This window comes from Nomascus leucogenys, chromosome 11, assembly GCF_006542625.1.
Source record: "Nomascus leucogenys isolate Asia chromosome 11, Asia_NLE_v1, whole genome shotgun sequence".
NCBI classification, from domain to species: domain Eukaryota; kingdom Metazoa; phylum Chordata; class Mammalia; order Primates; family Hylobatidae; genus Nomascus; species Nomascus leucogenys.
Window position 1 is genome coordinate 106,166,493 of NC_044391.1, and position 22,863 is coordinate 106,189,355.

At 41.1% G+C, this 22,863-nt stretch overlaps 1 protein-coding gene across 4 annotated transcripts in view; it reads left to right on the forward strand.

Moving 5' to 3' along the window:
• Positions 1-22,863, forward strand: part of VPS8 (VPS8 subunit of CORVET complex) — a 236,463-nt gene that overhangs the window by 207,902 nt on the left and 5,698 nt on the right. For all 4 annotated transcript variants that reach the window (XM_030822939.1, XM_030822940.1, XM_030822941.1 and 1 more), the window contains one exon: positions 594-647. In XM_030822939.1, the coding sequence (XP_030678799.1) occupies positions 594-647 (54 nt within the window). The remainder of the gene's footprint in view (positions 1-593; positions 648-22,863) is intronic.

The following is a 22,863-nucleotide window of genomic DNA, read 5'->3' on the forward strand; positions in this document are numbered from 1 at the left end:
CTTCATATTTAAATGGTGTTTCTTGTAGGCAGCATGTAGTTGGGTCTTTTTCATTTATCTAATCTAAAATCTCTATATTTCAGCTCTTCAAATATTTAAATATATTTCTGTACCATTATCTTTTCTTCCTTGGACTAAACATCCTCTTATTATGGTTTGGCTGATAACTTTTTCTAAATCCTTCCCAATTATCAAACTCTTCTGTGCATGCTTTGCTTCAAAGGGTATTACATCACAATAGAGATTTTGAGTTGCCCTCTGCAAGAAATGCTGATCATTTTTTATTACTTCATTTGCTTAACATCATCACCAAAGATCTGTTATCTATTTAGTCCCTCACCATTTGGTTAAAACCAACCTAGACCCACTTTTCTTACCCAAATCATATTTTTTTCTTGGTTCACTACTGATTTTTTGATCTCCAGAAAAACTTCAAAGGGACTTAACACAAAATCTATTAATCTATTAATTTCCTCTGGAAATGTCTGTTTTATCTTAGTTATACCAATTCTAGTTGAATTATTTTGAATGTGGGTCAAACAAAACTAGACTATAACTGAAAGGGTATTAAAATGTTTGCCTTTTTTTTCCAGGTAAAAATGTCTCCATCATATCATCAGTCCAAAGGGGATCCCACTGCTAAAAAAGTGAGTTTGTTTTAAAGGCAAAAAACCAGTTCCTCCTTCTGTATGTTTATTCTCCTATGTGGAACAATATTCTCAACATGGCAATGATTTTTAATCATCTTAATGCTGTCAGGGTTATTTCTGATTAGATGCTTTAATGACATGTCTCCAGGCCTCCTCCTTGGCTTCTCCAGAGAAACCAAGTTGGGTTTCGACATCAGTCTCCTAGCAACTATCAGTTTCTAGAATTTCCATCTTCTATACCAGGCATGGTATCATGGTATCAATGAGTGGTAGCAGGTGAAAGATATTCAGAGGAAAGCTATATCGTTTGTCTTAATAATGTGTTTTACTTCTGCCGGGTGCAGAGGCTCACGCCTGTAATCCCAGTACTTTGGGAGGCTGAGGTGGATGGATCATCTGAGGTCAGGAGTTCAAGACCAGCCTGACTAACATGATGAAACCCCATCTCTACTAAAAATAGAAAATTAGCCAGGCATGGTGGTGCACGCCTGTAATTCCAGCTACTCGGGAGGCTGAGGCCGGAGAATCGCTTGAACCCGGGAGGCGGAGGTTGCAGTGAGTCAAGATCAAGCCACTGCACTCCAGCCTGGGCAACAAGAGTGAAACTGTCTCAAAAAAAGAAAAAGAAAAAATGTGCTTTACTTCTAGAGAGCTGTGCCTAAAAAAACTGGCCTGAGATATTAACAGCACATAAGAAGGTCTTCAATAAATACTGGCAGAAGAGAGCTCTCATGTGTGCCACTTCAGTTCCTGACTGTAAGCTTTGTGACCACAGATACGGTATGACTGATGGTTTTACACCCTATCTGAGTGATGCATAGATGATGTCAAGAGAACCACTAAAATCCTTTTCCTTTATCCAGCTGCAAAAGTGCGGTTGAAATATGGTAAACAAATTGACATTTCTGCTTGTTTCTTTCATCATTTTTCTTTCTCTAATAGTCGAAGTGTTTTTTCCCCTTGCCCTTTTTTACCATTTCAGCCAGCATCCATATCAGTGAAGGACTGTAGAACAAAAATAACCACCTGCTGGCTCTGTTGACTAACAGCAGGTTTAACTTTAAAGCAGTGTTCCAAAAATGGGTCCCCCTCCTCTGACTTCAGAATCCCCTGAGACGTTTTCAGAAGAGAAGAGAATAAAAACAAAATATGTTGTCTGAAAAGGCCTCTTTCACTCTTGTCAAGGCAGTAGGGGCAGGCGAGACTGAGGCAATGACTGTTGATACTTAGAACCATCACACTGTAACGCGAAGAGCTGGGGGAGCCTGTCATTTTAGTTTCGCTCAGTAAATAGACGAGGAAATGGGAATCCAGAGGGATTCCAATTTTTTGTCTTAGCTCTCCAATGTTAGCTATGGAACACACTTCTGACAGTAATGTCAAGCATGTGCCTTGGACACCACCAGACTTAGGTTCAAAGATTTACTCTTCTGCTTATTTATCTGAGTGACCTTGTGTGAATTGTCCCCTCTGTTTCGTCTTATGTAAAATGGTGATGCTACTCTCAGAATTGTCCTGAAGATTAAATGAAATACTCTAGTGTTTAAGAGTCTAACACTATGTTTGACATATAGTTAAGTACTCAAGCTGTTGTTGACACTAGTATTAAAATGCAGGTCTCCTAGCTCCTAATCAGATGTCCTCTTACTTTATCATGCTGCTTGTGTAATACTGTTCATTCAGCAAGTATACTCTGCCCGTCACATTTGTGGGTTCTGCTTCTGTGGATTCAACCAACCACAGATTGAAGATATTTGGGGGAAAAAATGATAAAAAAAAAAGATACAACAATAAAAAACAGTGCAACTATTTACATTGTATTTGGTATTATAAGTAATCTAAAGATGATTTAAAGTACGTGGGAGGATGTGCACTGGTTATATGCAAATACCATGCATTTTAAAGGACTTGAGCATCCATGGATTTTGGCATCCACAGGAGGTCCTAGAGTAAATTCTCCACAGATACCGAGGGATGGCTGTATTTCTTTTTTTTTTTTTTTTGGGATGGAGTTTCCCTCTGTTGCCCAGGCTGGAGTGCAGTAGCATGATCTCAGCTCACTGCAACCTCCGCCTTCCGTGTTCAAGCGATTCTCCTGCCTCAGCCTCCTGAGTAGCTGGGATTACAGGGACACACCACCACACCCAGCCAGTTTCTGTATTTTTAGTAAAGATGGGGTTTCACCATGTTGGTCAGCTGGTCTTGAACTCCTGACCTCATGATCCGTCTGCCTTGGCCTCCCAAAGTGCTGCGATTACAGGCATGAGCCACTGTCTTTTTTTTTTTTTTTTTTTTTTGAACAGAGTCTCACTCTGTCGCCCAGGCTGGAGTGCAATGGCACAATCTTGGCTCACTGCAACCTCTGCCTCCTGAGTTCAAGCAATTCTCTTGCCTTAGTCTCCTGAGTACCTGGGACTGCAGGTGCCCACCACCATACGTGGCTAATTTTTTTGTATTTTCAGTAGAGACGGGATTTCACCATGTTGGCCACGATGGTCTCAATCTCCTGACTTCATGATCCACCCACCTTAGCCTCCCAAAGTGCTAGGATTACAGGTGTGAGCCAGCACGCCCGGCCGGCTGTATTTCTTTACATTATTTACTGAGATAAACAGTGGACTAGAGAAGAGAAATACAATCCTGTTCTCAAAGACCTCAGCATTTATTGAGAAAAGTAGATGGGTAAACTGACAGTTACCGTACACCTTGACACATACCATGGAAGGTGCACAGGGTTCTGTGAAGGTGCCAAGGAAAGGCCCTATTTTGAGATGACTAAGCTAACTTAGTGCAGTTCTTATGTTCTTTATGGCAGAAACTTCCATGAAGAACTTTGAGGAATGGTTAGGTGCTCCCCTACAACACTGTTATCACATTAGAGTGAGAGCAAATTTTGCCATGTATATAGGCATTTATTAAATAAATCCTCATTTAGAAATCGGTTCTGCAACCTATTTTTCAAACTGAGTAATGTCCCAGCTCTTTGTCACTTTACGTGTCTGACCTCTGTCAGGGATGTGACATTACAGAAGCAAGATTCTGTTACTCTTAGAATCGGCATCAGGCAAACAGAAGCTTCCTAAGCCTCTTGTGACTGGACACAAGTGGCCCGGGCAGCATTCCTTTGAGATCAGATGCAGACTTATTCCCGGTTTATGCAAAAGTTGGGACTATCTCTAAAATATTTTATTCAATATGTATATCTCAAATACCTTTTACTTTATCAATGAGAGTCCATTTCCAGTATTCACCATGGTGGTTAACAGGTCATTACTTTCACCAATAAAAATATTTCCATTTTTTAGCTAATGAGCCAAGTCTTAGTGGTGGTGAACATATGAATAGCTGAAGGGCTTTTTTTAGTGGCTGTCTTGCAGAGTTCATGTTAGCCGGACTCTCCTGAAATATAAATTCTTAATTTGGGCCATTGACCATCCGTGAGTTGAAGCCCAAAACTAAATAGCACATACTTATTATCACGCTGTTTATGCCGTCTATAGTTACTTGAAAATATACATCATAGTGGCCATCCCAGATTAGGGGTCAGGAAAGGTTTCCCAGCGAAGATAAAGCTTGACCTAGCCTTAAGAAACAAGGGAAATGGTAACCTAAGCAGACAGAGGTGACTATAACACATTGTCGGAAATGGGAATGGTTCTGCATGTCTTCAATATAATGTGAAAGCGTGGAGAAGTCTGGTAAAAGAGAAATAGGGGTTCAGACCTCAAAAAGCCCCAGTCTGTGAAGTTTGCTTTCTATCCTGAGGATAAGATTTCCAGCAAAGGTAAGATTGAAGGCAGAAAGACCAATTAGAAGAGTAAGACACTTGTCCACGTAAGAAAAAAGGTCCTAACCCTAGTCTGTGTTAATGGAGTAAAGAGATTAAATAGATTCAAATACCAGCTGTTTTTCCTCTCAGAAAACCCTGACACCCTCCTTAAGTCTGAGTAAGTGTCCTTCCTTCCCTGAGCTCATAGCACCCTGAATTAGTCCCTACCAATACCTGGGTGGGTTGAGATTGCCTCTCTACTTAATCCCCATCTCCCATTAGACCATATGCCTCATGAGGGCAGAGCAGTAACCACATCAGTCTTGTTTACAGTTGTATCCCTAAGTGTAGAACAAAGTTGTCACTCAGTCGTTGTTGAATGAATGAGAGATACACGGAAGAGATATCACAGGACTTCATGGTTGTTTATGAGAATTGAGGGGGGAAAGAAATTTCTGGCTCTGATGACTAGAGGAAAAATAAATGAAACATCATTGCTGTTTCAGGCTTGTCTCCCAGGCATGGTCAGTTCCTTATTGAATCAGCAGTACTCGGAGTGAGATTTACCTGAAAATCAATGTGAAACTCAGCACCTAATTATTACTTCCTTAGTTGGGTATATATTTTTGTGTGGATATGCTTGTATGCTCATGTACATCTATGTATATATTCTGGTTCTTATTCTTGAGCTACAGTCTCTCTTCCCAAAGTTGCATTGACAGATGGAAGCAGCAGTAGTGTCTGTTGAACAGAGTGACTGCCAAAGTGACATGTGTAGGAAACACAAAGGAAGCAGCAGTGTTCTTGATTTAGCCGAAAAGTCTCTGTTGACCGATAACTGAAGGAAGTGTTTGGTGACTCTGCTGTCAATATTGGCCCTGCCAAGAGCTGGATTCAAGTGCTAAGGAAACCAGAGTCGTGTTCTGTAGGACTCTGCTAACTTCCTGGGGCTTCTTTTTAGGTATTTCATGTAGGAGTCACTCTTTAGAATGTCACTGTTCCACTCTGCCGCTGCATGTCAGAGTGTGCATCACATTCCACAACATGTATCTTTTTTTTTTTTTTTTTTTTTTTGAGACGGAGTCTCACTGTGTCGCCCAGCCTGGAGTGCAGTGGTGCCATCTCAGCTCACTGCAACCTCCGCCTCCCAGGTTCAAGCAATTCTTCTGCCACAGCCTCCCAAGTAGCTGGGACAAGCACACACCACCACACCCAGCTAATTTTTTTGTATTTTTAGGAGAGAAGGGGATTCACCATGTTGGCCAGGCTGGTCTCAAACTCCTGACCTCAAGCGATCCTCCCACCTCAGCGTCCCAGAGTGCTGGGATTACAGGCGTGAGCCACCACGCCCAGCCCATAACATGTATCTTTTTATTAGCATTTTGCATTATAGATATTCTTTACAAAAGCTTTAGATTGGCAATATTTATTGTATGTAAAATTGGTATTTATTTACTTTTTATAAAATTCTTAGTGGGCTCTAATTGATAATTTCAGTAACGAAGTTGGAAGATACACATGGTTCCCTAGGACCTTTACAGTGTTTGATCATGTATGACCAGAAATTTAAAAATCAGGAATCATTGCCTTCAGATAAAAATTGACATAAAACCCATTGCGATGAACTCCCCAGGATAGATCCAAATGGAGGTCTTGACAGTGTTTAAGGTAGATCAGGAGAGTTAGTTGGGGGCAGCATCAGACACCACTCAGCTATGATGCATCTCTTCTTGACTACCAAAGAAACACCAACCAAGAATTTTCACAGGAAAGTTGGGCCTGTTACATTTATGATAACTAGAGAAAGCATTTTGTCTTATGTCTTGATCTCAGGTACGTGGTTACCTCTCTGAGCAACCCCTGGTTTTAGATCAGCTTTCTCTGCTGGTGTGTTTGCAGAAGCTGAGGGGCCAGGTGCTCTGGCTGAAGACTATCTTCAGGCTGGTGGTGCCACTGGAAGGTCCACAGCTGTTCTTCTCAAAGTGACTTCTTCCAGTTAGGGACAATGCACAGGGAATGAGACAGTGGAAAGCCTTTCCAATAGTTCTGTGAGTCCATTCAGAAGATATTCTGCAAGCCTCTGTTAGGTGCCAGGGTTCAGAGGGACAAAGGATAGTGAAGAAATACTGTTCCCTCTCTCAGCACATTTACATGTTAATGGTCACTGAACTGGTGGATGTCATAGCCAAGCCTCTCAGAAGTTGATTTTCAGTTTGTTAAGTATTCAAGTAAGTTATAAGAATTTGGAGCTCATTTTTGGAGTTTTTTAAGAGACGACGTTTCACCGTGTTGCCCAGGCTGGAGTGCAGTGGCACAATCATAGCTCACTGCAGCCTCAGACTCCTGGGCTCAAGCGATTCTCTCACCTCAGCCTCCTGAGTAATTGGGATTATAGGCATGAGCCACCATGCCTGGCTGATTTTTTTTTTTTTTTGGTTGTTGTTCCAGGTGTTCTTATGAAGTAAGGTTTTTATAACCAATTCCCAGTCTTGCTGCTCATGTCAGCAATATAGACAGCTACACTTGCTCATAATTTTTGTTGAATTACAGGTTGGCTTTTTTTTTTTTTTAAGGGAAAAAGCCTCACAAAGCCACTGTTTCCATAACAACCAGAAAAGCTGGCCCCAGTGTCTCAGCTGGCTAGCCCTAAGAATGGCTGGTTGATAGTTTCACCAAAGTCAAGGGAAATGAAGAAAACACTGAGATAGATGCAGCATTTTCTAGTTATCATTTGATGGAGGCTTAAATAAAATAAAGATACATTCACCTTTTGATGCCTCACCCTTAACTCTTTCCTGCAAAGATGCGAGTTCTCCTAAACAACAAAATGATAGCCCTTGATAGATACAGATGCTTCTTTCTCTAGAGTATTTTTCTTAATAGGACTCCAAATATGACTTCATTGCCTCTACTGAGCACCGCCCCCCCAAAAAAGGAAACAGAGAACATGATTTGATCTTTGTTTTTGCATCGGCAGAGTTGAAAACCTCAGCAAGACAGATGCCTTTTTATGGATGTGAAGAAGCTGGAGTCTAGTTGCCTTTAGACACCTGAAGGGCAGTGATCTGGAGGACACTAGCCGGAAGAAAGCATAGGCATCCTTAATTGTTGAGAGGACAGAACTGGTACCTGTGGGTAGCTACTGTGTGAATGGAGATGTCAGCTTGGTATGAGAATTTCATAACGGTAGAACAAGCTATCTTGAGTGACACTACATTACCTACTACTAGAGGTGTTTGGTCAGTGACAGAATATCTATTACTCAAAGCTCCTGCCATTGGTGAGTTTGGACTAGTTGATTTTTAGATCCCTTGAAGCATTAAAATCTTATGAGTCTATAATTGTATTAAAAACAAGTTGCAGCTGGGCTCAGTGGCTGACACCTGTAATCCCAGCACTTTGGGAAGCCAAGGCAGGCGGATCACATGAGGTCAGGAGTTCGAGACCAGCCTGACCAACATGGTGAAACCCTATCTCTACTGAAAATACAAAAATTAGCCAGGCGTGATGGTGGGCACTTGTATCCAGTCTACTTTGGAGGCTGAGGCAGGAGAATTGCTTGATCCTGGGAGGCAGAGGTTGCAGTGAGCTGAGATCGTGCCATTGCACTCCAGCCTGGACAACAGAGCGAGACTTCGTCTTAAAAAAAAAAAAAAAAAAACAGGTTGCATGTTCACTGATATAGAGAATGATTTTAGTTAAAACTAACTAAACAGCCTAAACTAATAGAATGTGTTGTCTTTCAAAGAAAAATCTGGATTTATGTAAGGAGAGACTTGATTCAGAAGAATCATTGCAATAGAGGTGAGGGGGCTATTGCAGTAAGGGGAACGCTCCAACCATAAGATCTGCAAGGGTCTCAAAGATCACACAGAAAGGAAATTTATTTCGTAAGAGGGGGTGGGTAAACAAAGCTAGAAAGAACCAGGTGTGAAGGAGTGGGTGGAGGGAAGGGACAGCTGATCAGAGATGCTTTTCCTTGTGGTCAGTTGATTCTCAGAAGCAACCCTTAAAGGAGAGATTCTGTACTCTGGGTCAGGCTGAGAATGGGTCAGAGTTCAGGGGCTTGGGGAAAAGAAAGAAGCTTAACCAAAATTTGGTTGTCAGTTAATAAGCATTTTGATTTTGTTAATAATTTTTGTAATTAATAGCCTTTATTTTTTAAGAATACCGTAGTTTTAGGTTTACAGAAAAGTAGAGCAGTAAGCACAGAGTTCCCATATGTTCACTTTCCCTCCCCACCCCCACAGTTGCCCATATTAACATCTTGCATCGATGTGATACACTTGTTCTAATTGATGAGGCAATTTTTTTTTTTTTTTTTTTTTTTTTGAGACGGAGTCTGGCTCTGTTGCCCAGGCTGGAGTGCAGTGGCACGATCTTGGCCCACTGCAAGCTCCGCCTCCCGGGTTCACGCCATTCTCCTGCCTCAGCCTCCTGAGTAGCTGGGACTACAGGCGCCTGCCACCATGCCCGGTTAATTTTTTTTTTTTGTATTTTTAGTAGAGACGGGGTTTCACCGTGTTAGCCAGGATGGTCTCGATCTCCTGACCTCGTGATCCGCCCGTTGATGAGGCAATATTAATACATTATTATTAACTAAAGTCCATGGTTTACATTAGGGTTCACTCTTTCTGTTGTATATTCTGAGTTCTGATAAATGTATAATGAAGTGTATCCACCATTGCACCGTCATACAGAATAGCTTCACTGCCTTCCAAATCCCTGTGCTCCACCTGTTTATTCTGCCTTCTCCCCAAACTTTCGGCAACTACTAATCTTTTTACTGCATCCATAGTTTTGCCTTTTCTAGAATGGCATGTAATTGCATAGTATATAGGCTTTCTAACTTGGCAGTTTTCACTTAGCAGTCAGCATTTAGGGTTCCTCAGTGTCTTCATGGCTAAATAGCTCTTTTCTTTTTATCACTGAGTAATATTCCCTTGTCTGCTTGGACTATTAATTTGTTTACCCATTCACCTACTGCAGGACATCCTAGTTTTTGCTACGTTTTGACACTTGTGACTAAAGCTGCAGTAAATATCCATGTGTAGGATTTTGTATGGGCATCTCAACTCATTTGTGTAAATACCTAGGACCATGATTGCTGGATTATATGGTAAGACTATCTTTACATTTTTTAAATTGCCAAACTGTCTGCCAAAGTGGCTGTGCCATTTTGCATTCCCAGCAGCAATGAATGAGAGTTCCTATTGCTCCACATCCTCACCAGCATTTGGTGTTGTGGTGGTGTCAGTATTTTGAATTTTAGCCATTCTAATAGGTATGTAGTGGTATCTCATTTTCTTAAATTCACAATTCCCTGATGATATAGGATGTTGAGTATCTTTTGACTCACATGCTTATTTTCCATTTGTATATATTTTTTTTCAAATTTTATTTTAGATGCAGGGTGTTTATGTGCAGATTTGTTACATGGGAATATTGAGTGATGCTAATGTTTAGTGTGTGAATCCTGTCACCCAGGTAGTGAGCATAGTACCCCCCACCCTCTAGTATTCCACAGTGTCTGTTGTTCCCATATTTATCTCCATGTGTGCTCGATGTTTAGTTCCCACTTACAAGTGAGAACATGTGGTATTTTGTTTTCTGTTCCTGTGTTAATTTGCTTAGGATTATGGCCACTAGCTCATCTGTGTTACTGCAAAGGATATGATTTCATTCTTTTTTATAGCTATGTAGTATTCCATGTGTATCAGATTTTCTCTATGCAGTCTATCATTGATGGACATTTAGGTTGATTACATGTCTCTGCTGTTGTGAATAATAGCCATCCTGATGGTGTGAGATGGTATTTCATTGTGGTTTTGATTTGCATTTCTCTGATGATTAGTGATCCTGGGCATTTTTTCGTGTTTGTTGGCCACTTTTATGTCTTCTTTTGAGAAATATTTGTTCATGATTTTTGCTCATCTTTTAATTCGGTTATTTGGTTTTTGCTTATTGTTTTAGCTCCCTATAGAGTCTGGATATTAGGTCTTTGTTGGATGTATAGTTTGAGAATATCTCCTCCTGTTCTGTAGGTTGTCTGTTTGCTTTGTTGATAGTTTTGTTGTTGTTTTGTGTGTATTTTTGCTTTTGTTTTTGTTTTTGCTTTTTTTGCTGTGCACATACTCTTTAGTTTAATTAGGTCCCGCTTGTCTATTTTTGCTTTTGTTGCAATTTCTTTTGGAGACTTAGCAAAAAATTATTTGCCAAGGGTCAGTGAATGAAACCAAGACTTGGCTCTTTGAAAAAAATAAACTAGGTTGATAAACCACTAGCTAGGTTAATAAAGAAAAAAGAGAAGATCTAAATAAATACAATCAGAAATGACAAAGATGACATTACAACTGATCCCACAGAAAAGATCCTCAGAATATCAGGAACAACTCTATACACACAAATTAGAAATTCTAGAGGAAACGGATAAATTCCTGGAAAGATACACAATCTCCTAAAATTGAATCCAGAATAGATTGTAACTCTGCATAAACCAATATCAAGCTCTAAAATGGAATCAGTAATAAAAAACACACCAACCAAAAGAAAACACTAGACCAGATGGAGTCACAGCCAAGTTCTATCGAATTATACATCTTTCTACCAAAAGAAGAACTGGTACCAGTCCTACTGAAAGTATTCCAAAATATTGAGGAAAGACTCCTCCTTAACTCATTCCGTGAAGCCAGCATCAACCTAATACCAAAATCTGGCAGAGACACGATGAAGAAAGAAAACGTCAGGCCAATATCCCTGATAAACATAGATGCAAAAATCCTCAAAAAAATACCAGCAAACCGAATCTAACAGCATATCAAAAAGTTAACTCACCACAATCAACTAGGCATTATTCCTGGTATACAAGATTGGTTAAACATATGCAAATGAATAAATGTGATTCAGCACATAAACAGAATCAAAAGCAAAAACAATATTATCATCTCTATATTTGCAGAAAAGGCTTTGAATGAAATCCAACATCCCTTCATGATAAAAACCCTCAACAGACTAGGCATCAAAGGAACATACCTCAAAATAATAAGAGCCATCTTTGACAGATGCACAGCCAACATCATACTGAAGAGCCAAAAGCTCGAACCATTCCCTTTGAAAACTGGAACAAGACAAGGATGTCCACTCTCACCACTCCTATTCTACATTGTATTGGTAGTCCTAGCCAGAACAGTTAGGCAAGAGAAAGAAATAAAAGGCATCCAAATAGGAAACAAAGTAGTCAAACTATCTTTCTTCATTGATAATATGATTCTATACCTAGAATATCCTAAAGACTCTGCCAAAGGCTCCTAGAACTGATAAATGACTTTAATAAAGTTTCAGGAAACAAAGTCAATGTACAAAAATCAGTAGCATTTCTATACACCAACAGTGTTCAGGCTGAGAATGAAATCAAGAACAGAATCTCACTTTCTATATTCACAAAACAAAACGAAATGAAATACCTAGGAAGACAGTTAACCAAGATATCTTCTACAAAGAGAACTGCAAAACATTGCTGAAAGAAATCAGAGATGACACAAATACATGGAAAAACAGTCCATGCTCATGGATTGGAAGAATCAGTATTATAAAGATGGCCATGCTGCTCAAAGCAATTTATAGTCAGTGCTATTCCTACCAAACTACCAACATAATTCTTTACAGAATTAGAAAAAAACTGTTCTAAAATTCATGTGGAACAAAAAAAGACCATGAATAGCCACAGCAATGCTAAGCAAAAAGAGCAAAGCTGGAGGCATCACACTATCTGACTTCAAACTATACTATAAAGCCATGATAACCAAAACAGATTGGTACTGTTACAAAACAGACACATAGATCAGTGACACAGAATAGAAAACTCAGAAATAAAGCCTCAAACCTACAACCACCTGATCTGTGACAAGGCCAACAAAAACAAGCAATGGGGAAAGGACTCCCTATTTAATAAATGGTATTGTATATCTTTTTTATGAAGTCTTTAACCATTAACAGTTTTTCAGTTTTTTTTTTTAGTGGTGGCCTAGGATTTACCATATGCATCTCAGCTTTTCATATTCAGCTTTTGATTTGAAGTGCTTAATTCCATTTATATATATACTTCTATGTAGTTTTATTCCCTTTCCTCCACTTTTGTGGTATTGCACATACCACAAAATATATTTAGTACCTCTAGTAATATATAGTACATATATAGTTATATTGTTATATGTAGTGCATCTAGTAATGTTACAAATGCACAATACGTTGCTGTAATTTTTACTTTACCATCTGTAGTCATTTCCTTAGCTCAGTAAAAGCTTTGTTTTCACCCACCTCCTTTGTGCAAATGTTACATATATTACATTTCCACATATTATAAGCCCAACATTTTATTATACACACTTTATATGATTGCTTTTTAAAATAAGTTATTAGAAGGAAAAAGCAAATATGCATGTATACTGTACTTTATAATTTCATACTTACCTTTTGCAGTTCCTTTTTTTTTTTTTAACATGGATTTGAATTACCCTCCATAGTCAGTTGCTTTCATGCCAAAGAAAATGCATTAGTAGTTCTTATAAGCCAGGTCTATCAACAAATTCTCTCAGTTTTTGTTTATCTGGGAAAGTTTTTGTGTCACCTTCATTTTTGAAAGCTAGCTTTGCTGGATATAGAAATCTTAGTGGGCAGTTTTTTCTTTGAGCATTTTGAATATGTGGCCTCCATTGTTTCTGCTGTTAGTTTTATTGGGGTTCTTTGTAAATTACTAGTCATTTTTCTCTTGCTGTTTTCAAGTTTTTCACATTGTTACTGACTTTTGGCATTACATTATTATGTAGTTTCAGATATATTATTATGATGTATCTGTTTGTGGATCTCTTTGTTTTCATCCTACTTAGAATTTGTTAAGCTTCCTGAATGTGTAGGTTATTGTTTTCAATGAACATAGGAAATTTTTAGCCATAATGTATTCAAATATTTTCACTCTCCTTTCTCTCCTCTTCTGGTCCTCTCTTTATGCATACATTGGGCTGATGATACCTCCACATTTCTCTGAGACTGTGTTCACTTCTCTTCATTCATTTTTCTCTCTGTTGTTCAGCTTGCATGATCTCTATTGAACTCTTTTAAGTCACCAATTCTTCTGCTGGCTTAAATCTACTGTTGAGCCTGTCTTGTGAATTTGTTTCAGTTGTAGTTTTCAACTCCAGAATTTTCAGTCATTCTTTTTTATAATTTGTATCTCTTTATTGATACTGTCTCTATTTGATGTTATATTTTCATCATACCTTCCTTTACTTTGTAAACCATGCTTTCCTTTAGTTCTGTGAAGATATTTATAATGACTGTTTCGAAATCTTTTTCTGTTAAATCTGACATCTGTTTACTCTTCCAGGCAGTTTGTTTCCTGCTTTTTTTCCTGGGGTTTGATCATACTTTCCTGTTTCTTTGCATGCCTCACAACTTTTGAATGGAAACTGGACATTTTAGAAAAATATATTGTATATCCTATGTACTGGTCCCCTTACCCCCAGGGCTTGTTATTGGTGACTGGCTAGATGAATTTAGTAAAGTCTATTTTTCTCCACAATATTAAGCTTCTGATATTGTTTCTCAAGTAGGTGTAGCCTTGGGTATGTCTGCAGTCACCCTGGAATGACAGTGGTATTGGCTGGGCTCTCCTTTTATTGCTGTTTGTTTGTTTTTCTCTGACCATACCCCACTGTTACGCTCTACAAATTGCCTGATGATTGCTCTATTGTTTCCACTAATGCCTTAGGACATAAATTGTCTATAAACTAATCCAGTCAAATTGCAGTTTCTGTTAAGTAATAGTTTCTGAGACCTAGTTTTGATATTTCTTCTGACCTCACAAGGTCACCTGCAGTTGTCTTTTTCCTCAGTTCTCTCCTGCAAAGTAGCCAGCCTATAGTCTAGGTTGTATCTTCATTAAATCCACAAGTCTCTTCCCAGTTGCATTTCACCACTAACTCCACTGTTCTTAAGAACATACTTAGGATTGAAATTCTCGATATTCAGTTGCAAGTGAAGTCAGTTCCTCTGGGAAAAGATTAGGAGTTATTTATTTTAAAGCCTACTTCTTTCCCAAGGAAAAATCTCTGAGCTGGGGCTCTGGAGCTGGGAGTAGGGACAATGGCAAGCTTTTCTCTGAATGTCATCCCCCAGTCTAGTTGTTGAATGCTGTTGGAAGCGGGGAGGGGCAGGAGCCTAAGGTGAGAGCCTAAGCAGCCCCCTGGACTGCCTCTCCTGGACTCATAAGCCAGGGCAAGGGTGATCAGAGACTGAGGATTTTCAATGCACAGCCTCCAAGGTAGACCTTCCATTCCATGAGTAGAGGCTTCCAGAAGAAGGGAACCCCCATTACCTCTTGACTGCACTCACCTAGCACTTAGCCCCAGCAACACTGATGGCAGGATGAAAAATACCAAAGTCCTGCTCCTACTGGGAAGAAAGCCTTCCATCTGTGATCTTGGGATGAAGAGAGCCTGCTGTTCTTGGTTGCAGTAGTGTGGAGTTCTACCTTACTGAGTTGTGAAGGTGGGGAAGGGAGCAGTCAGTTCACAAACCATAGTCATCAAATTTTCAGAGTATAAGGAGGATAGTTTCTTCATTTAGTCTTTAAATGCTTGGAGTTTTCGTTTTATAGTTTTCACCAGTTTTTATTTGGAGTTTATCTTAATCCACTTGTATTGCTATAAAGGAATACCTGCGGCTGGGTAATTTATAAAGAAAAGAGGTTTATTTTGCTCATGGTTCTGTAGGCTGTACAAGCAGCATGTACCAGCATCTGCTTCCAGTTGCCTCCACTCAAGGCAGAAGGCAAAGGGGAGCCAACTTGTCCAGACATCACATAGTTACCAAGAAAAAGAGGCATTGCTAGCCTGATACATTAGAAGCCAACACTATGACACTGTGGGTGTTTGTTTGTTTTGTTTTTTTTTTTTTAGAAAAGAAATGCTTTTTATTATAAATTGACAAACCAGGAGACAGGAGTCCAGCTCAAATCTGTCTCCCTATGCTGGCTTTAAGGGAGTAATGTTATTAGAAAAGGTTCAGGGGGTAGATTCTGGGATTAGCAGGTGATTAGTAGAAGAAAAGAGAAGGTCTGGAAAGTCCTCAGGGATGTGTGTTTATCTCTGCATACTACCTCATGGGTCTCATGTGCAAATTTGGGAAGAATTAGTATGAAATACACAGTAGAAATTGGGCTGTGACATCAGCAAGCTCATTCTGCACAAACTCCAGTCAGCCATGTTGCTTCCAGCCAATTTCAACCCGTTTCTTAATCTCACAAGCAGAGGAAGTTTCCGCATTTTAGCAAATTGTTCCTTATCTGCTATCTTGCAAACTCAAGAATTTCTGTTAGTCGTAGACTGTTTTTAACTCTTTGGGCATGGTTTCAACATGGCAAGAGGAGCACCAGGAGAGGGAGGGGAGGGAAGTACCAGGCTCTTTTAAACAACCACCTCTCATGGGAACTAATAGAGTGAGAAATCACTCACCTCCCTCCCACCCTCAGGGAAGGCACTAATCTATTCATGAGGGATCCACCTCCATAGCACAAACACCTCCATTAGGCCCTCTCCAACATTGGAGCTCCAATCTCAACACGAGGGTTGGAGGGAACAACATCCAGACTATAGCAGAGCTCCTCAGGCTTCGTGCTAAAGTAGCCTCTCTCCTCATCCATTTTAACAAGCAGTGTTCTGCCTCTGCTTGAAAACCACCTTCTTAAGGCAGGATATTCCATCTTTGGAAGCTCTAAGATAATTCTTCCTTGTAGTAGGTGATGCCAATTGATCCTGGCCCTTCCCCTAGGACCTACCAAAAATAGCTTAATCCTTCTGTTAGAGAGCAGCCTTTCCAGTCCTTCATGTAGCTGACGTCCTGAATCTCCAGCCCTTGGTGGTCTCTTGTCCAGGCAGAACATCCACAATCCATTTCCTCTATCTTCTCCACCCTATCATACCACATCTCCTTGAGTATTACCATTGTACTTCAGGTGAGGTCATTTTAGAACAAAATGACGTCATCATCTTCATTACTCTACATTCTGTTTCTGTAAATGGAACCAAAAGCACATTAACTTTTTTAGCAGCCATTTTGCATGGTTGATTCACAGCTAACATACCGCTATCAAACTGCCGATTTTGTTCACACGTGCTATTCATGCACACACCCTTGGTTTCTGGAGCCAAGTGCAAGGCATTGCTTATATTGTTTCAGTTCCTGACCCTTGGGAATCATATTTTTCCTCCCAAGGATAGGCCTCTTTTCCCTTTAAGCCATTGATAAAATATTTATATATAAAAAAGCCAAGGTTGGCCGGGTGCAGTGGCTCACACCTGTAATCCCAGCACTTTGGGAGGCCAAGGCGGGCAGAACACCTGAGGTCAGGAGTTGGAGACTAGCCCAGCCAACATGGTGAAACCCTGTCTCTACTGAAAAACACAAAAAATTAGCTGGGCATAGTGGCACACATCTGTAATCCCAGCTATTCAGGAGGCTGAGGCAGGAGAATCGTTTGAACCTGGGAGGTGGAGGTTGCAGTGAGCTGAGGTTGTGCCATTGCACTCCAGCCTGGGCAACAAGAGCGAAACTCCATCTCAAAGGAAAAAAAAAAAAAAAAAACAAGGATAGAGCCTTACAGCTCATCATCAGAGACTTAGCTAACATCATTTATTAGCTCCCATGCCAATGCAACTGAGAGCTAATGGCTGTGGGTTTTGCACTTCTTAATATGACACTTCTGCTTGAGTAGTTGTCTGTTCCCGCTCAGACTGTCATATGTGTGTCTTATTATGGGGCTGTGTGTGAGACCATCTCGGTGCCAGTAGTTCTCTATACTATCCTATGCCTTCTCTATATGGAAGGGAACTCCCTCAGCAAAACAGGAGTTCCCTCACGGCTACCATCTTCTTGGAGGTTGAGATTATTGATCGAGTTACAAATGGGCCTTTCCCTTCCAACATGTTTCCTGATGAAGTTTTTAGGCACTTCTCACAATACATGGCAGTTATCTTCTTTCTCTTCGGTATGTGTGACAGAGCCACTAGCAGCCTGTTATTGTGCATTAAAAGAACTCAGTAGGCCATTCTTAATTGCACTGTGCTGAATTGTCACCCATTTGTAAAGGTCATGGAATTTGAACAGAGCTTTGCAGATTGTGCTGCTCTAATGTGTGTGATGTTTTCTGATGGCTGACATTCTGTCACTGCAGAGCGTAGCCTTCTGCCTGGACTTCTGTCTCAAATCAATTGTGCCAGCCCTGAAAGCTCCCACTTCTTCATATAGTATCAAACATTGGATTGGGCATGTTTGGGAAACAGTGGGACTCTCCACTGGCTAAAGCAGAAGGGAAGGAGGAGGAGATGAATGTGAAATATGGGCAGGTGCTTGGTGCCATCTGCTGTGGCTGACAAGTCACGGCCTTGGGACTTTTATGTTTTGTTGTTTTCTACAAATATCCTAGGTGTGTTCTAGTTAGAATTTACATTTCTTCCATCATAATATTGAAATTTTGCTCCCTGGTTTTCCATGAAATAGCAACTGATGATGGGTATTATTCCAGACATTATGACACCTCCTTAAAAGAGAGCCCCTACTCTGCGTTGCCGAGCATCTGGGTTGTGTTGTCTTCCTTTAGAGACTTTTGAGGTTTTTTTCTGGCAAGCTATTACTATTAAATCATATTTTTGAGGCTTATTTTGAAGTTCTGCTAGGGCAGATCCCCAGAGTATCCCTTTCCCTAGTACATGCCCTATAACAATAAATCTTTCTGTATTTTTTTAAGATCTTCCTGTACTGACAAAAAGAAAATGTAATTATGGAATGGCCACAGTATGCCATGTGGCAGGACTCCAAGTTTGCACAGGACAGTGGCCCCTGGAAGGGGGTCAGTCTCACTGCCATCCATCAGTGTCCCCGTTTGTAATGGTCCTGCTCCCTGTCCTGGCATCTCGGGATAATGATGACTCGGGAAAATACCTCCGTTACATTGTGGGTGGCAGCATCCGGCAGTGATTTTTTAATGTTTGGGAATTTGAGCTTCCCCTGCCTGTGAAGCAGGTACACTGAGATGGCCACCCCTTTCCAACCCTATCAAGAAAACAGGAAGGCTCTCATGAATTTGACCAAGGAGCTACATTAGTTATCTAAAAATTCAAACTGTATTCTACACTTTTTAATCCATTTTTTAAAATATATAATGAGATGATCAGCTTTTGTCACCACAGATTTTCCCCCAAGCTGTTGCCTTTCAAAGCAGGTCGGGCAAGGAATACCAATCCTGTGTCGGAACAGTATATGGGTTTCAAAGACTTTAAACCAATTGGGGGACATTTTCTTTTGTGAGGAAGCAAAAACAGGTGACCGACACCAAACAGAAGATACTTAGATTCCCTCATCTAATGACACAGCTTCACCTAGTGCTAACCTTATGATGGCACCACACAGGATTCCAGTAGGCACTCGGGCAGATGCAGCATCAGCCCCTACAGACACAGACCAGGCAGCCCAGGGTGTCCACGAGCAGCCCATGACACCATATACATTCAGAGCACCTTATGTTTGTCACTAACATGTCATAGTTGGCTTTAGGGTTAGACCTGTTATCAAGAGTTACCCTGTCTCTTACAAGCTGTATTTTAATACGTCTAAACTTCAGTTTCCTCACAGGTAAATTAGAGAAAATAATTTCTCCTTCATTGGGCTAATGTACACATTAAACACAAACGCAACTAGCAGAAGGCCAGAGACTAATGGACAACAGGAAATGAGCTTTCTCCATTTCCCTTCCCAGCCCTTCCCTCACAAGAAAGAGTCTTGTAGGGTAGGCTGTGCAGAGATTTCCCCGTTTGTAGTTGAGATAACTGATATGAGGGATATCAACACAACTAATTAGTGTCAGAGCCAAATTCAGACTTTTTTCTGTGATGGCAGAAGGCATTCGTGAACGCCTAGTGTGTACCCAGAACTGTCATGACATTGTATGTGAAGTGTCTCACTGCAGAACGAAGCTTAGTTATTAACACTGGGCTTTGGTCTAGGCTTCCAAAGCCATTTTTAAGCAGAACACTAGTAGCTATATTTATTTCCATTAGCTGCTCTCTCGTTCTCTCTCCTGGGTCTTTTGTTTATACTTTATAGAATGATGGGATGAGTTTTGAAATTAAAGCAGAATCATGAAGGATCCCCAGAAGGAGGGCAGGTGTCCGTCAGTTTCACAGGAGCTTGATTAGGCAAATTGACCCAGGCAAGTCCTACACTGCTCCTCAGACAACCTTTTGGGTCCCTTGAAAGTGACTTTTGGCTGGGCACAGTGGCTCACGCCTGTAATCTCAGCACTTTGGAAGGCCGAGGCAGGCGGATCACCTGAGGTCAGGAGTTCGAGACCAGCCTGACTAATATGATGAAAACCCGTCTCTACTAAAAATACAAAAATTAGCCAGGCATGGTGGCATGCGCCTGTAATCCCAGCTACTTGGGAGGCTGAGACAGGAGAATCACTTGAACCCGGGAGGCGGAGGTTGCAGTGAGCCGAGATCGTGCCACTGCACTCCAGCCTGGGTGACAAGAGTGAAACTCCGTCTCAAAAAAAAAAAAAAAGAAAGTGACTTTCGTCAGGCTTCTTCCAGACTGCTGCCAAGAGAATGGCAGATGAAAGACATCTCTGGAACTGGACTCCCATTCAGATCTGGGCTCCGCCACCAACCAGAGTGACCTTGGCATATCACTGAATCCCAGGACCTGAGTTTCTTCACCTGTAAAATAACAATAAGAAAAGTACCTACCACTTAGGGTTTTTGAGATGATTAAATGAGATGATCCATGCTAAGTACTTGTAACAGTGGCTGGCACATGGTCATTACATGATCAATAAAGCAAGCCGCTGCAGCGGGGGAGGGAGGGTTGTTCCTGTGTCGCATCTGAGAAAATGTAAACCAGCATTTTTCCCCTGTGCTGTGAACGGTCACCATGTTGTTTCTTTTTAATCGTGGTATTGAAGGGCTTGGGTTTTTAAGGTTATTTTTCACTGAGCCTTTCAGTCTGTCTCTGTGGCCTCAAGCACTCGCCTCCCTTAGAGCTGCTCATTCTAGGGTCATGACTACTACTCTAAATGAATCTCCTGCAGAGACGTTCTGCCACATTTTCCCCTCCTCTCTCTAGGCAGCTTAGCAACTTGTCTGCCTGTTGTATTATTTCATTACCTAATTCATTGTTAGCTATGACCTACTGAGAGTTTTGAGGCATTGGAGAATGAGAGGCTATGAAGAGTCAGGTTCAATCTGAGAGCAAACTGTGTTGTGGGTGGGAATTTAGAAAAGGTATTTCCTGTTTGCAGAGGGGAAGGAGGTGTGTGGCTTTTCCTTTATCTCTGAAGCCAAACTTTGATTTAGGCAAAACTTTTAAATATTAAGGACCTCCAGTGTGAAACAGCTTAGGTGGTGGCAAAAGACTGGCTGAGGCTATAACAGATACAGGGAAAGATTTGAAAGTGAGGTGGAGGGCAGGCAGCGAGAAAAGGGGGAAATATGCTTCTCATTCCACTCGTCCTACTCCATCTCCACCTTCATTGCCACCAGAAATTTACAGAAGCGCCTGTGGAGGCTTCTAGAATACCAAAAAGACATGATCGCGTTACGAATTATACAAAGTGGCCCGTGTCTCTCACAAACTAGGTTTGATCTTCTCATGTGTTACTGTGGAAAGATAATTAGGAAAGGAAGTGTTAGGGTTTTGATTTCAGGATCTTAGTAATTGCAGAGAGTAAGAAACGAACAAGCCAAACTCAGCCTTCTGTGACTGTCCGTGTCTTCGAGTATGATTTGGAAGGCTTTATGTCCAGTATCCCTAGGAGTAGTATCATCCCTGTTCTTGAGAATTTGGCCTGTAGGGTGGCAGTGGATCATGGTCGTTTTCCTATATCAGAGCTTGATATGTTTGTTAAGAGGTCTGTGACCGGGCACAGTGGCTCATGCCTGTAATCTCAGCACTTTGGGAGGCCGAGTCAGGTGGACCACCTGAGGTCAGGAATTCAAGACCAGCCTGACCAATATGGTGAAACCCCATCTCTACTAAAAATACAAAAAATAGCCGAGCATGGTGGTGCACGCCTGTAATCTCAGCTACTCAGGAGGCTGAGGTAGGAGAATTGCTTGAACCTGGGAGGCTGAGGTTTCAGTGAGCTGAGATCACGCCACTGCACTCCAGCCTGGGTGACAGAGCAAGACTCCATCTAAAAAAAAAAAGAGGTCTGTGTATCCTGAAAGCCCTGGTTTGTTTTCTTCTTTCCAGCAGATGTAGTTACTGCTCCCACTTCCACATCTGTGAGTCACTGAGCTTTGCAATGTGCTGGCGCCTCATGTCAGCCCAACACCCTTCTCCCTGGGGCTCTCAGAGATCATCAGGACCTCGTTTTCTACCGGATTTACTTTAATGCTGAGTACTACAAGGTCATTTCCAGGGTTGCCACTGTTTCTTCCTCTCATATTCGCTACAGATTAATTTTTAGCTCTTAACACTGGACTTTGTTACATGGGAAGAAAGAAATTTGCTCTAACAGACAGCAGCAAATGCATTTTTCCTTCTCTTCCAATTGGAAAATCACTCCTAACCAGTTTTATCCTTGGGGGGGTTTAGTGGTCTGAGAATACTTTTATGTTTTTGGAGTGAACAGAGATTATGTTCGTATCTGGTTGCTCCTCCTTTATTTTTTGTCTGACCCTAATTTGGCATCTGTAGACGGAAACTGTTATTTCTCTTCAGGGCTGCCATGTGTCTTTGTGACATTGCCCCTAATTTGCTTCCGAATATGCAATAAAAGATAAAAGCCATGATTAGGCTTAGTAAACATTACTATTTTTCTTGAAACTTTCATGCCCTAAATGCCTGTTAATCTCATGGTGCCCACCTCTTCCCTGGATGGTGGAGTGTGGCCTGAGGTGGCATTGCCCTTTGATCAATTGGAACATAGACTGAGAGGAGAGATGTGGCCTCTTCAGGTTATACAGGGAGCTGGTAACAGGAATGGAGCCCATGTTTCCTGATTTCATCCCATTGTTCTTTCTAGGGGGGCACTTCTCTCTGGGAGTATAAACAACACAATCGCAGTAATTACTGCCATTGATTGAACATCAAATAGACGCTAAGCCCATACATTATGTCTAATTTTCACAACAATTCTGCAAAGTAGAGTTTTACAGATAAAGAAACAGACTGAGAGAAGCTAAATTCCTTGCCCAGAGCCACTCACCTAGTCTTGGGTAGAGTCCAGATTGAGCCCAAGTGTGTCAGAAACCTGCCCTGTGTTCTTACTGCATGGCAGAGGGTTGGTCACAACACCAGTGATAAATAGTAAGAAATCGGAAATCTGCATGCCGGCCCTCCCATCCCTTCATTTGATCAGCAGATGATGACTCTGTGGCTGCTTTGTGC